Source organism: Sciurus carolinensis, chromosome 12, assembly GCF_902686445.1.
Source record: "Sciurus carolinensis chromosome 12, mSciCar1.2, whole genome shotgun sequence".
Taxonomy (NCBI): Eukaryota; Metazoa; Chordata; class Mammalia; order Rodentia; family Sciuridae; genus Sciurus; species Sciurus carolinensis.
This window is the reverse complement of record NC_062224.1, coordinates 112,518,428-112,532,217: the sequence shown is the minus strand read 5'-3', so window position 1 is coordinate 112,532,217 and position 13,790 is coordinate 112,518,428. Positions and strand designations below refer to the sequence as shown.

Genomic DNA, 13,790 nt, shown 5'->3' with positions numbered 1-13,790 from the left:
GAAGGTTCCTGTGCACATTAGACCTGGGATCTCTCCAAAACAGCTGCTTTCAGAGATCATTCCTTGACAGTTTCCAATTCCCGGAGCTGAATTCCTCCTGTGTCCCCTTGGAAGCTTCGGAAGCCTCGTGCTGCAGGTAACAGTGTTTTCCCTCTCCTGTCTCCACCTCCTCCCAAACCTCTCCTTGCAGGAGTTCTTTCCTAACCTTTCATTTCAACTCTCCTTCTCTGTATGATAGACAGCTCCTTGATTTTCCTTATCAAAAGCCAAACATGTCACATTTCTTCAATGTAGAAAAACAAAGACATTTTAAAATAAACTATTAGGAACATGATGATAATAAAATTTCAAGCAATAATTTCAGATAATAAAAATTTCAAAAGCTTAACCCAGAGGAAGCCTCTTCCTTGAAACCAGGCTTTGGTCCTGGAAGAGGCTGCCTGGACCTGCAATGTGGGACTGTTTCCAACAGGTGGGATGGGCTCATGCTGCCCGGAAACCACTCTCTGTCCACCCTGCCACAGGACCAGGGAACAGATCCAGGAAACTAAGAAAAAGGCTTCTAAGGTTAGATCTTACCTAACCCAACTTACAGGACAAAATGAGACTAAACTTGTAAGGGTTTCCTTGAGGAAAGTAACTGTGGGAGAGGAAATAGGAAGAGAGTAGGAAAGGCAGGAAGAGTCGTCAGGCCAAATGCAAGTCTGATCCTGGCGAAGGAGAGAAGGAGCGAAGACTGGGTGAACGCAGCTTAGACCGCCGTGCAATCAAAGAAAATTCAGCAGAACCACGGAGGAGCTGAAAAGCCATCGGAGAGACAGAGGAGCTGGTACTTCCTCCACCGCCAGTTCAGTCCAACCCCTGCAAGGACGGCTGCCCTACCCGTGTGGATGCCATGTGTCTATCTACAACTTGTGTTTCCCTACTAAGATGTCCATCTATATGTGCTACATATTCTGGCGGAGGGATTTTAATTATGACTGATACAAAGAGTTTTTATTGTTAGACATCTCTAGACTTGGAGCTGTTGGCCAGTAGAAAATGGTTGAGTGTATAAAAGCATCCATTTCTCTTGAAGCTGGACTTCTTTCAAGCTTTAGCAACCTAAGCCAGCTGGATACAATACTAAAAGTGACTAGATAGAAACAATTCAATTGTATGTACTAATATTTAATTCTAACATGTTATGCATCAGGAAACTGAGACTCAGTAAAATTCATGACCGTTTCTACCTTTTCCAATGTCTATCTTATACCCAAGATGGATTATCACCTTAATCAGTTTTGCTCCGTCTGTATGCACCAAATATAGAAATGATCCCAGCACAACTAAAAGGTTGATGAAATACAAGTTGTCAAGCAAAATTCAAAAAAATTTTAATAAGTTTGTGTCTAACAACACAAGATAAAATCATATTGAGGTCACTAGACATCATATGAACTTAGGTACTAAGGTTTCCTGAAAAGGAACGGGAACTGCATTTGCTTGGGGGAAAAAATGTCATCACAAATGCGTGGAAAGGAAAAGGTGGTACTTTGAGCAACCCGGGTGGTCTTCAGGAGCAAAGAGAGAAACAAGAGTTCAAGTTATTTAAAAAAGGAAGAAAGAGAAAGAAAAAAGAATGAAGAGAAAGAACAGAGCCAGTGGGAGGGCGGAGGCTGTGTAGGGTGCAAAAGGACTTCTCCGGGTGGCACTCTGAATATTCAGTACAGTTATTAAACACAAGAAATATTTGGTGAAAGTAGACTTTTTTGTAGAATACAGGAGAATCCAAGTTCTTTACTTAAATAGGTGTGGCTCAAACAGTGAGAGCACAGACAAAGGAAAAACGTTGGAGAAGTCAACAGAAGTCCTGGGAGAGCTGTCAAATCAAGGGCATGTGCCCAGGGTCAGGGATCCGATAACTGTTATCCAAGGTACGTGTATTTCAAATAAGTTCTCAGTTTGCCTAAGCTTAGAAAGGTTTCATAAAAGGGTGTGTACATCACACAAGAGACTGCCTCAGAGTCCTGACTTCTACAAGATTCATAACATCGTGGAGAAACCTAGATATCCCCCATGAGCAAAGCCATCTGGGCAGCAATTCATCCATTCCTTCAACATGGATTAAGCACTGTACTGTGTCTGGGGATATGAAGATGAACAAGAAAAAACAAATATAAACTATTGAGGTTTAGTTAATTGATTTATGAAGCATATACAAAGAGTTTCTACAAATATCATCTCACCTAAACCTTGCCACAGCTTTGCATGTTGACACAAGGTGATTATGGAATAAGAATACTAAGGTACTCTGATTGCTTGCTTGCCAGTGTCCTCTCTGCTTCTCCCCACTACACTCTTCCATTCTACATTTGCCATCTTAGCATTTCCCAGTAATTGCAAACTCCTTGAGCAGACTCAGGACCAAACCCAAAGTGATGTGATAGTTTGTAACTCTATTGTATGCTTTCCCATTGTTATGGTATGGATGTGAGGTGCCCCCCAAAAGCTCATGTGTGAGACAATGCAAGAAGATTTCGAGAAGAAATGATCGGTATATGAGATTTAACCCAATCAGTGGATTAATCCCCTCATGGGGATTAACTGAGTGGTAACTGAAGGCAAGTAGGGTGTGGCGGGAGAGGCTAGTCCCTGGGGTCATACGTTTGGGGTATATATTTGATCTGGTGAGTGGAGTCTCTCTGTGCTTCCTGATCATCATGTGAGCCACTTCCCACCACCACACTCTTCCACCATGATGTTCTGCCTCACCTTGAGCCCCAAGGAATGAAGCCAGCTGTCCATGGACTGAGACCTCTGAAACTGTGAGCTCAGAAATAAACTTTTCCTCCTCTCAAATTGTTCTCTCATCAGGTCTTTTATACACAGCAGCAAAAAAGTAGACTAAAACACCCATAAAATTCTCACCAAGCCATAAAGACCTGTAAAGGAATTCTTAAAGAATGACTGCTGTTAGTTCCAGTCCTCAGACCATGGAGATTTGGATCTCTGACTCGCAGGGATGAGACATATTTCAAGCACAATAACTGGCCTTGAATAGGCTTGGGGTTCCCTGTACAGGGCTTTGGTATTTCCACTCTGCAGGTGCATGCTCACAAAAAGAAAAGGAGCAGTCTCAACAGGTAAGGGACTTGGGGAACTACCTCCGGTTAGTAAGGGTGCTTTTTTAATAAAATGCTGCACAGAGAGGTGTTTATGGAGAAGCCTGTGCAAAAAGGGAGCCTATTAGTGAATTGTGTGGAGGGTTTGAGAGGAAGGGAGCTACAATTCTTTGAACCTTGTTTTGTTCAGGGATAAAGAAAAAAGTTGCACTAGGTAGATCTAATTTACAATCAGGAATAAAACTAAGTAAATTCTATGCTCTCTTTCAGCTCTAAAATTACATGGCTCTAAATATGCATCAGAGGAGGGAAGAAAGAAAGAGAGATTTAAGATGATTTAGAAATACAATGAAGGAGCCAGGAAACATCTCTCCACTGCTTAAGTCAGTAGAAGCTAGGTACAATGCAGTAACAAGTAATCCCCAAGTCTCAATACCTTTAGACAATGCAGATTCCTTCTCTTTGATGTATGTGTCCTTTAGGGGTCAGCTCTGCTCTCCATAGTCACTCACGAATGCAAGCTAATAGAAAGCTATCTTAAGTTGCTAGTCAACACACTGAAGAAAAGAAAGTCCTATGGAATCTTGTTCTGGCAATTTAATGCTCCTGCCCAGAAACAACACATTACTTGGGCTCACAGTTCCTTGAGCTACCTAATCACACATTCCCAGCTGACCACTAGGGGGGTCACAAAGTACAATCCTACCACGTTTCCAGAAAGCAAAGTGCTTATTTCCTAACCTGAGCTGGACTGTAGATCTGGCTTCTCAGGGTCTATGGCCACTTGAATGAGAGGATCCAGAGATTTCCGCATCCTGTGGGCTAAAGTTCAACTAACAAGTCCTAAAAATAGCAAAACATGAAGGTGCCACTGAAAGGCAATCTTTTTCTTTAATACAAGTCTCTAGCTAATTAGGGTAAAGCAATCATGATTGTGCTCAGCCAACACTTTAAATTCCTTTGATACCCCTCATGTCCAGCAAGGCCTAGGGATCTCCTTGGTGTGTGCTATGTATACATCATGGTAAGTGCTTAATTATTAGTGGCTTTGGAACATGGATGGTGGCCATAACTCTCCAGGTATTCCCAACTCAATGACACATATTTTGATTTTCAAGAACACATTTGCACTAATACTAGTCTTGAAGGCACACTTTCTGGGTAAAAATTAGGTTTGAAGTCATTCCGATTATTGCCATCTTCAGAGCTGCAGGAAGGTGGCTGAAACTAAAACCCTAGCAAGCGGTCTGCTTGCCAAGGACATAATAAGCCAGAAACCAGGCCAGGTGTGAACCCAATGGGCTAGCAACATGCTCAGTGGTTTACAAGGCCTCCAGATGCACAGCCAGAGGCTGTGGTCACACAGTATTAGGATCAAGAGATGAGATCCATTCTTCCAGAGCCCTCTCCCTGTCTCAGCCCACCAACATCTCCTAGAGTTCACTCTCCATGCCTGGAGGAGGCATTTATGCCTCAGTTGTCAATCATCTGATCTAACAATGACATCATCACCACCATCACTGTCATACACAGAATTCACTACATGCAAGTCTCCTGACAGAGATGACTTCATCTAACCACTGCCTTTACTTGAGTCAGGTATTATGATGCCTATTTTATTAGCACCATATTCTAATCAACTGAACTAACTGGCCAAACATTACACCTATTTTACATTAGGAAAATAGAGCTGAGAAATTTTTCCAAGATTATTATAATAATTATTATAATAGTTGGTGAACACAATATGGACCCCAGGGCTTGTGACTTCAAAAGTCACACTCTTCCCAAGATATCTGCCTAGTATTTCCTAAGGGTGTGGGCAATCATCTGCAATTAAAAGAGTTTTAAAAATTTGAGCTTAAAAATGTGAGTGACATCCACTGAACTTCTATTCTTGAAGGGAAGGGAGGAGGTGGGAATAGAAGAGACAGTAGGATGAATTGGACAGAACTTTCCCATGTCCACATATGAACACCTGACCAATGAAACTCCACATTGTGTGCAACAAGAAGAATGGGAAGTGATACTCCATGTATGCATAATATGCCAAAATACACTCTTACTGCCATGTCTATCTAAAAAAAATAAATAAACTTTTTAAAAGAGAAAAAATGTGACATGTGATTTTTTTTTAATAATTTTGTCTAAGTATGAAATGGACCAAAACTCTTAGAAGTGAAGTTCTGTTGTTGCGGCTATTAGAACCATCGTCCTGCTTTATTCTTGTCCCTTTAAAAAGTGAGGTGGATGGGCGACGGGATGGTGCTGTAACTCTCAGTGGTACTCAGGGCTCGCAGGCAGAAGAATGAGTCTAAAGTGCACATCAACAGACTGTTTTTCTTGGCATTTCACTGATGCAACGAGCCAACGAGTTAAAATGTAAGCAACAGCTAGCCTTAGGTTCCAGATTTTGCATAACATTCCCATTTCTTAGACTCCCAGGGCAACGCTGGTTCCGGCTGTTGGATTTCTGCCAGCTCCAAAGTCCTGACCGTCACAAGGAATCACAAGTACATCAAGTAAGTACCAGGTACAATCCCGGATTCCTGTGGACCCGAAGGTGGGGCTGGGAGTTTTCCTGTTTTGTTGTGCTTTGGGGCAGAGGTGTCGGCTCCCTCTGCCGTGACCCTGCAGGAGCTATCCAGCCACACCCTGTTCCAAAGCAAGGAACCGGGTGTGCTGGGGCTCTGTAAGGGGAGGTGGAGTCAGAGACTGCCGAGCCGTCTGTGTGTGCTGGAAGTTCGTGCTGGGTAGATCCTCCAGTCGTGGCTGTGCAGGGGAGGCTTGGATTTGTAATACAAAGGGAAGCGGGTCCTTTTCCTTGGGCTTCTACCATCAGCCTCCAGCATAGTCTGTGACAACGGTTAGGGCTGGTACTGAGCACAGCAAGCCAGGAGCAGGCTACCCGTGAAATGTGACTAACTTAGGCTGGCCTATTGTCATTTGTTTGTTTGTTTTGCATAATAATATTTTGATTTCACTCTGTTTCTAAGAACTTAACCTTTATTTTTTATTTGTTTGTGTTTTATGCGGTGCTGAGGATTGAACCCAGCGCCTCACCCACGTTAGGCAAGCGCTCTGCCATTGAGTTCCAAACCCAGCCCTTTTATTTCACTCTTAATCACGATTATTTAACACTGGGATTTGGGTACCTGCTGAGCCCTGTACAAGTTCTCAAACCTTGGAATACAAGGACACGACCCCTTCCTCTCTTGTTCCACCACGATTTTCCTGCAATGGCTTTTTATCAGTAGCAACTGCCAAAGACCCGCTTTGCAAAAATATGATGTCATTGATAGAACACAGCCCCGTCGCCTGTTAAAACTGTGAAATGCCTTGATCTAATTAGTTCTTGGCAGAATCGCATGGGCTTTTCTTGAAAATATAAAATTACTCAAGTCCCATCTACAGTTCGGTAATGAAAGCCTCGCCTTGCATTCCAACACTCTGTCCCATATTATCTCAATTAATTGAAGTGGGCACTCCATCTGACTTCAGTAAAATACATATTTCCATTTTACCTCCCTGGGGTAGGGGACCCAAAATAAAATCCATGGGAAAAACAGAAACTGTTAACCTTATGGTTAAAAATTGGTAATTTGTGCAACCAACCATAACTTTCCAGCTTATTTAGCAATTCTGAGTGGCTGAAGCATTTTACTTGTTATTTTTTGTATGTAAATTTGCTTTCACTCAGTGACACCTACCTTAGCAGTTTAGTTATATTTTCTTAACTTTTATCATTTCCTATTTAGTCAGCTTTGATGATGTTACCTTCATTAAAATAATAATATAGGGGGGGTTAAAAGAAGAATGGAGGAACTTTAGATTACATAGAGGGAAATGGGGGGGTATGAAAAATGGTGGAGTGAGACAGACATCATTATCCTATGTACATGTATGATTACACGAATGGTATGAATCTACATTGTGCACAACCATAGAACCAAATGATGTACCCCATTTGTGTACAATGCAGTCTGTAAAAACAAAAAATTAGAATTAAAAAAATAAAATAAATGTATAAATTAATAATATATTTCTTTTAAAAATTCCAAGAAAGAAGTGGCCAAATTTTATTGAATATCCATAGAGGAACAATAAGATTGAAATATTTACATTTGCCTTTGCCTGTGAAAAAGCACTCCAATATTCAGCAAGATAATGGTGTACTTTTTTAATTAATTTTTTATTTGTTCTAAGTAGTTGTATATGACAGTAGGATGCATTTATACATTTTGATAAATCATACATAAATGAAGTATAATTTCTCATTTTTCTGATTGTACATATCATAGGATCATATCAGTTACACAGTCATATATGTACATGAGGTAATCATGTCTGACTCACTCTACTATCCTTCTTACCTCCATACCCCTTCCCCTCTCTTCACTCCTCTCTACCTAATATAAAGTAACTTTATTCTTCCCTATCCCCCACAACCCCCGCTTATTGTGAATTAGCATCCACATATCAGAGAAAATATTCGGCCTTGGGTTTTTTGGATTTGGCTTATTTCACTTAGCATGATATTCTCCAACTCCATTCATTTACCAGCAAATGTCAGAATTTCATTCTTCTTTAAGGCTGAGTAATATTCCATATATATATACCACATTTTCTTTATCCATTCATCTGTTGAAGGGCACCTTGAAGGGGAGTCAGAAGCGCTGATTCCGAGGGGCGATGTGCCCATCCTCCACCTGTGTCTCACATTTTCTGGTGTTTGCTTTTCCAAAAGTGGGACTAGCCCTGTGGAGTCCTGGTGCCCACCCATGAAGGTCGAGTAAGAAGAGTCAAAAGAAGAAAGGGAAGACCTTGGGGGCCGGAGTCTGTGGGGGCCTCCTCTCTGCCTCTCTCTGCCTTTCTTCTGTCTTCATTCCTATATTCCCTGCTCTTCTCTTTCATTTTCTACATCTTTTCACACATATATTTTCATTTTTTCCCAGTGACTCTGATTCCAAATATTCAGTAATGTTTTAAAATAAACCCACATTTGTTAAGGCAGATGTCAACAAAATATCAAAGAAAAAATCTCATGAAGAAATGAAAATAACATTTATGGTGGGGGTTGCTGGCCCAAGTACTGTGATAAGTTCTTTTTATTCCTCAGTCAATTAATTTTAACAGTGTCTAAGACCAGTTATATTTCTAACTTCAGACTAAAAAGAAGGAAACTGAGACACATACAAACATTAAGTCACTTAATTCATGTCACTGATAATCAACCAGCTCTGAATTTCATACCCAGGCCTCTGATTTATAACCTCCCCCTAAACGACCCAGAAAAAGCCCTATGAAGAGTTACTGCTTGGAGAGCTGACTCTGTGGGGAGAGAATTTCTACATGTTGCATCTTTGATAAAAGGTCATTTTGAGGCAGGAATCTCCGACCCAGGAAATTAGCTACCAGCAAATATTTGCTCAATTAACTTTTTAATTGAAAAGCATATAAGGTGAAGGATGAGTTCATCTACCCAACAAGAAATCAATCCATTGCCAAATATTTATGTGGCAGCTATTATAGCCCAAGCAAGCCACTAGGTGCTGTGGAAAAATAAGAATCAAGAAAAAGAAAATGCTGTTTTGGGGAAATAACTTTATGCAGAGAGAAGTCCAACAGATGGGAAGGAGTTAATCACAACACAACACAGTCCCCTCTTCTGGGACAGGTGCAGCCAACAGTCACGCTCGCCTCGGGGGACAACCTCCAGGCTTACACCACAGCTCCCGAGTCTGCAGCCACGTGTCCCCTTCTCTGCAGCCACGTGTCCCTTCTCTGCAGCCACGTGTCCCCCCCACTGGAGTCCCATTCATTCCTTCAGAACCTGGAGCAATAGAATTCCTCTCTGTTGCTTTCCCAGCACCCCAAAGTCAGTGTTGGTGCCCCTCTGTGCTTACAGCAATGTGTACATGGGCACACCTCTGTTGTGGCACTTAATACAGAATATGAATATGAATATTAATTAATATTAATATTAATTTCTGGTCTGACTTTCCCACCAAACTTCCACTCTAGAGAAGGCATCATACCTACTTGTCTTTTGCACCCTAATACCAAGCCTCAGACTTGGTCACGTAGAAGCCACTCACTGAGTGTTTGATGCCTGAATTAATCAGAGAACAAATCACAGAATCTAAACAGAGGACCCTAAGGGGCATTTGATTCCAACTCTACAGGAACCATTATTCGCCTCTTTAGACCATCTCCCATAACCCGCCATCCCGACAGCCTGAATAAAGCCACTTTTAGATTATGAAGTATTGGAAGGTGCTTGTGTTGAGCTCAAATCGCCTCTGGGGTCCCACCGGCCACGAGGCTGCTTCTCTGGGATGCAAAGGCAGATGCTTACATGGTAGCCTCCGGTCCTTGGGTTAGGAGTCACTACCTGAAAGCTCTTTGGCAGAGTGAGCCCAGGGCAGTTCCGTTCCCCACCCAAAGCCTCCACGTTGGCTCATTGCAGACCCAGGTCCCCCCGGGCCTCTCTGCGCCCAGAACCCAGGGCCTCTCTGCGCCCAGACCCACATCTGGAGTAGATGCATTCCTTCCACCCGTCAGCAGGTGTCCACCTGAGCCTGCAGCAGCCTAGGCAAGGAGCAATGGGCTCCTGTCCAGGCCAGCCCTGGGCGCAGGGGCAGGACGGATACGCTGGCCTCTCCCCCGGGAAGCCACGCCTCCCCCTGAGGCCCGCCTCCCAGTTCAGAGAAGCCGCATGAGGAAAAGGGCCTCACCCTCTTGCCCAGCCTGGTTCTTGAAGTGGCTCCTCGCCCTCCCTAGAGAGACTGGCTTTGTTTCCTGCTGCCCTGCCACGAGCAGCCGGGTCTGCTCTGACCACCCTGCTGGACGGGCCGGGCTTCAGCACACAGCTGCAAACACCTCTCACGCCCGCCGTTCCGTCTTGGCTCCCTGAGTCACTGAAGTGACTATTCTCAGTAGGTGCCGGTTACGTCCCAGGAAAATGGCCTGCATTGTGTCCTATCCTGCAAATGAGGAAGCCGAGGTCCCGAGAGGTGAGCCCTTCTCCTGTCACCACGCTGATTCCTGAGGAGCAGGGATCTGAAGCCCACGCCTGCACCCAGCTGCCAGGCTCAGCTGCCTCTGTCAGTGCGGGTCACTCTCCCCTCGTGCCAGGCAGGGGGAACCACAGAAGGTCTCGGTGCTGCAGACCCATCGGGGCCTCAAGTACGACCTCCCCCCACAGGAACGTACCAGGTCCTCTCCGGGAAAGCACAGCCAGGCACCAGAAGGACCTTTTCGTTCAATAAATATTTATTAAGCCTCTGTTATATCATATTCCAAGAGCTGCCCTTGAACATGGGAGGCACAGGAAAGAATAAAATCGGTGCCATCTCTAAAGCGGACCTGCTTCTCTCACGTTCCCAATCCTAAAAACACAGAAAGACGCCTATCCAGTTTTGAGTTGAGTCCATCTGTGAAGAAAGAAAAGAGCGAATGTCCAGGAAAACTATGTCTTGGGGGTCTTCCCTTGTGCTTTTAAAATTCACGAACTTGAGGAGAAAAAAAATGTCTCAAACACAAATTAGGAAACATCCTTTGACTTAGTGCTAAATGTGTACACTATTGAACAGAAATAAAAGGACAGGGACCCAGTGGTGACGAAGCCAAAAGCAGGAACTGATTTTGGAAATGTCTTTATAGTTACAACAGCTCGCATGTTTTGAGTACTCAGGATGGGCCAGGAACTGTTCTAAGATACTTTTCGTGTCTCCATTTGTATGATGACCAGAGAGATTAAGTAATCTACCCGAGGTCACACAGCAATAATTGACAGTCAGTTGCTTAATCAACCTGCCATATTGCCTCTCCGCATTCTTACAAGTATGTGCTATTAACTCGTGGTCTGTGCTGACGGTGACGGAGACATGTGCCCCAGAGGTGAAGAGTGTCCAGCTGCAATAGGACGGGGTCTTCCGTGCCTGCCTTTCCACCGCACGTTCTCACTGGCAGCCACGCTCCCTCTTGCACTAGTGGCCATGCACCAGTGACTGGGGAAAGAAGCCTAAGCCAGAAGCACAGCGGCCCTGGTGACGTGCCAGCACTGGGCACCAGGCAGTGCAGGGCAGCACCCGTGTGGCCACGCGTGTCTTGGCTCCTGGCCCCACCCACCCGGCCAGCTGCCGCGTGGCTCTGCACAATGTCCCGCAGCTCGCGTCACCCGGAGGAAGAGAAGGTGACCCTGGCCTGCGGCTGCCCCACTCTCGGGCTGGAGGAGGGAAGCTGGGGCAGCATCTCCGGAAGGCAGGCACCTGCCCAGTGCAGAGTCCGCTATCGACGGCCCTGCCGCACCCTCAGTCACGGGGGCACAAACCTCGGGTGCAGTTGCAGCCAAGGGGGGCGGAGAACCCAGCGGCCGCAGCTCCCTGTGCACACACACCGGACGCCATGGGGGACCGGACTGAGAAAATCCCATAATCCTCCAAATTCTCTTTCCTGGTCCTCTGGGCTGCAAGGGTGGGGCTCCTGTGAATAAAAAGCTCAGCCTCTGCCTTTTCCCCTCGCAGGAGAGCATGGCCAGGCGAGTGGCCGTCGTGGGTGCCGGGGTCAGTGGCCTGGCCTCCATCAAGTGCTGCCTGGAGGAGGGGCTGCAGCCCACCTGCTTCGAGAGGAGCCACGACCTCGGGGGGCTGTGGAGATTCACCGTAAGTGGGGTCCTGTCTGTGGGAGACGGCTTGACCGTGCGGAGACCGTTTCCTTCCCCGGGGCTGGTTGCCCTGGAAAAGGCTAAAGCATCTCCTGGACGGGGGACCAGGGGCTGCTGAAAGCGTCACAGGAGGAAACGGGCTCTGGGCTGGAGGGCTGGAGGGAGGTGCGCCCGCAGCCTCAGGGCTCCGTCCGGGGCCTGGAGGAAGAAAGGTTTGCAAAGAAGCCCCCAAAGCTTGGAAGAGCTGGGGAAACTGGACGAGCCAGGAAAGGCAGGACCAGGGGAGCGGGCACAGAGCCAGGGGTCTGAAGCAGCCCCGAGCCTGCAGCGCTGGGGTAACGGCAAGAACTCCAGCCTCCGCGGCAAGACCCCGGCTTTACTACCCCTGTCCCAGCCCCGCTCATCTGCATTCGAGTGGCACCGGGCTCAGTGCCGATGAGCCCCAAGTCAAGGTCCTGGGCCAAGCAACCCAGCCCAGGCAGAGGACAAGCAGAAGTCAGAATGTAGTTTGGAGACTTTTTTGTTCCCTGAGCAAAAGAGAAACAATATTCTCAAATTTCAGTAGGGCTGCAGGCTCCGTGGGAGAGGGGACCCTAACCCTTACCCTAACTGGCCCGGAGCCCAGGGGACGCCCAGCAGCCAAGCAGACAGGATCGTGTGAGACCCGTGCTCCACTGGGGACACCACGGCAGAGCTCCCCGCAGCTCCTGCTTTTGCTCCTGCAGGGTAAAAACATTTCCTATGAGCTTTAAATCTGTGAAGAGGAAAGTTGTCAGGAATCGTGAAAAGAACAAGGTGTCAGATGGCCTGCGGGGCCCTGAGAAGTGCAAGGAAGAACTTAGCACTCCTCCTTATAGACCTGTAGGACTTGGAACTGGAGTGAATAGTTTTATAATCCAGGGCACAAAGCGTCAGAGAGGCTGGGGCTGCCGGTTCAGGCCCGTCCTCCAGCACAGCCCAGCGTGGCTCACGTACAGAACTGGGCATCTGAAAACGGGCCCAGCCTCCGTGTGCCATCACCCAGGCAGGCAGACCTTCCGAACGCCCGCGAAGGAGCGCTTCTGCTCCCAAGATTCACACTGCATGTGCTCAGCAGGAGGCAGAACCCGAGACCTGAGCCAAACTCCCCCGCCCCGGGGCCACCAAGGACAGTACTAATGAAGCAATCACCCTCTCCTCTGCGGACCCTCAGATTCCTTCCTGACACAGTATTCCAGACACAACTAATCAGAGCTGGGAGTTGGCTGAAAGGTAAAACTGCCCAATTAGCAGAGTTATTTGTCTAAGGTCAAGGCAAAACTGAGTCCAAAGACTAAAAGCTGTACTTAGCGTCCTGGGACACCAGACAAAAATCCTCCTTATTTAGGTCACAGACACCTAGTTCTTTACACTACAACTCACTCAGCTAAGAATCAAGAGAAACAGGTCTCAAGCCAACTGAGGCCAGCTGGCTGTGTGACTTGTGCAGATGGAACATCCATGCAGAGGGCACCATGGGGAACACCAACAGGAGAGGGGTTCCCACCCCGGGAGGTGTCAGGCAGATGGAAGAAGCCTGGTCCTGCCAGTCAGAAACCGCGCCTGGGCGGTTACGTGGGGGAGACGGGTGGCTCGCGGGAAGCCAGGGGAGGCTCGGGGGAAGGGAGACTCGATGGTGCCTCTGATGGAGGCAGAAGAGGTGGAACCGCAGGTGCCAGGGAGGGAACCAGCAAAGAGACAGAGCCAGGCGTGTTCAGGAGGTAAAAGCAGACTCTTGGTGTAGAGGAGTAATGGGAGGGAAGAGGGTGGCTGGCCAGAAGTCCAAATTCAACTTAAAAAGCAGTGGGTGAGGAACAAAATCCAGGAGTCCTGGTTGTGGTTGTTCTTGTTGTTTTGTGTGCATGATGGGAAAACCTGGAGATGTCCGTAGGTAAAGAGAAAATCTACGGGCAGCAGGAAGCCACTGAACATTGAACGTGCAAGTCCACACGGGGACAAGAGCCTGGCAGACAAAAGGAGGGGACCTGTAGGCCTGTGGA

General features: G+C 46.6%; 1 protein-coding gene across 1 annotated transcript in view; it reads left to right on the top strand.

Moving 5' to 3' along the window:
- Positions 1 to 13,790, top strand: part of Fmo1 (flavin containing dimethylaniline monoxygenase 1) — a 37,094-nt gene continuing 23,304 nt past the window's right edge. Inside the window, exons 1-3 of the mRNA XM_047520492.1 lie at positions 1 to 136; positions 5,542 to 5,626; positions 11,633 to 11,770. Of these exons, the coding sequence (XP_047376448.1) occupies positions 11,639 to 11,770 (132 nt within the window). The 5' untranslated portion in view covers positions 1 to 136; positions 5,542 to 5,626; positions 11,633 to 11,638. The remainder of the gene's footprint in view (positions 137 to 5,541; positions 5,627 to 11,632; positions 11,771 to 13,790) is intronic.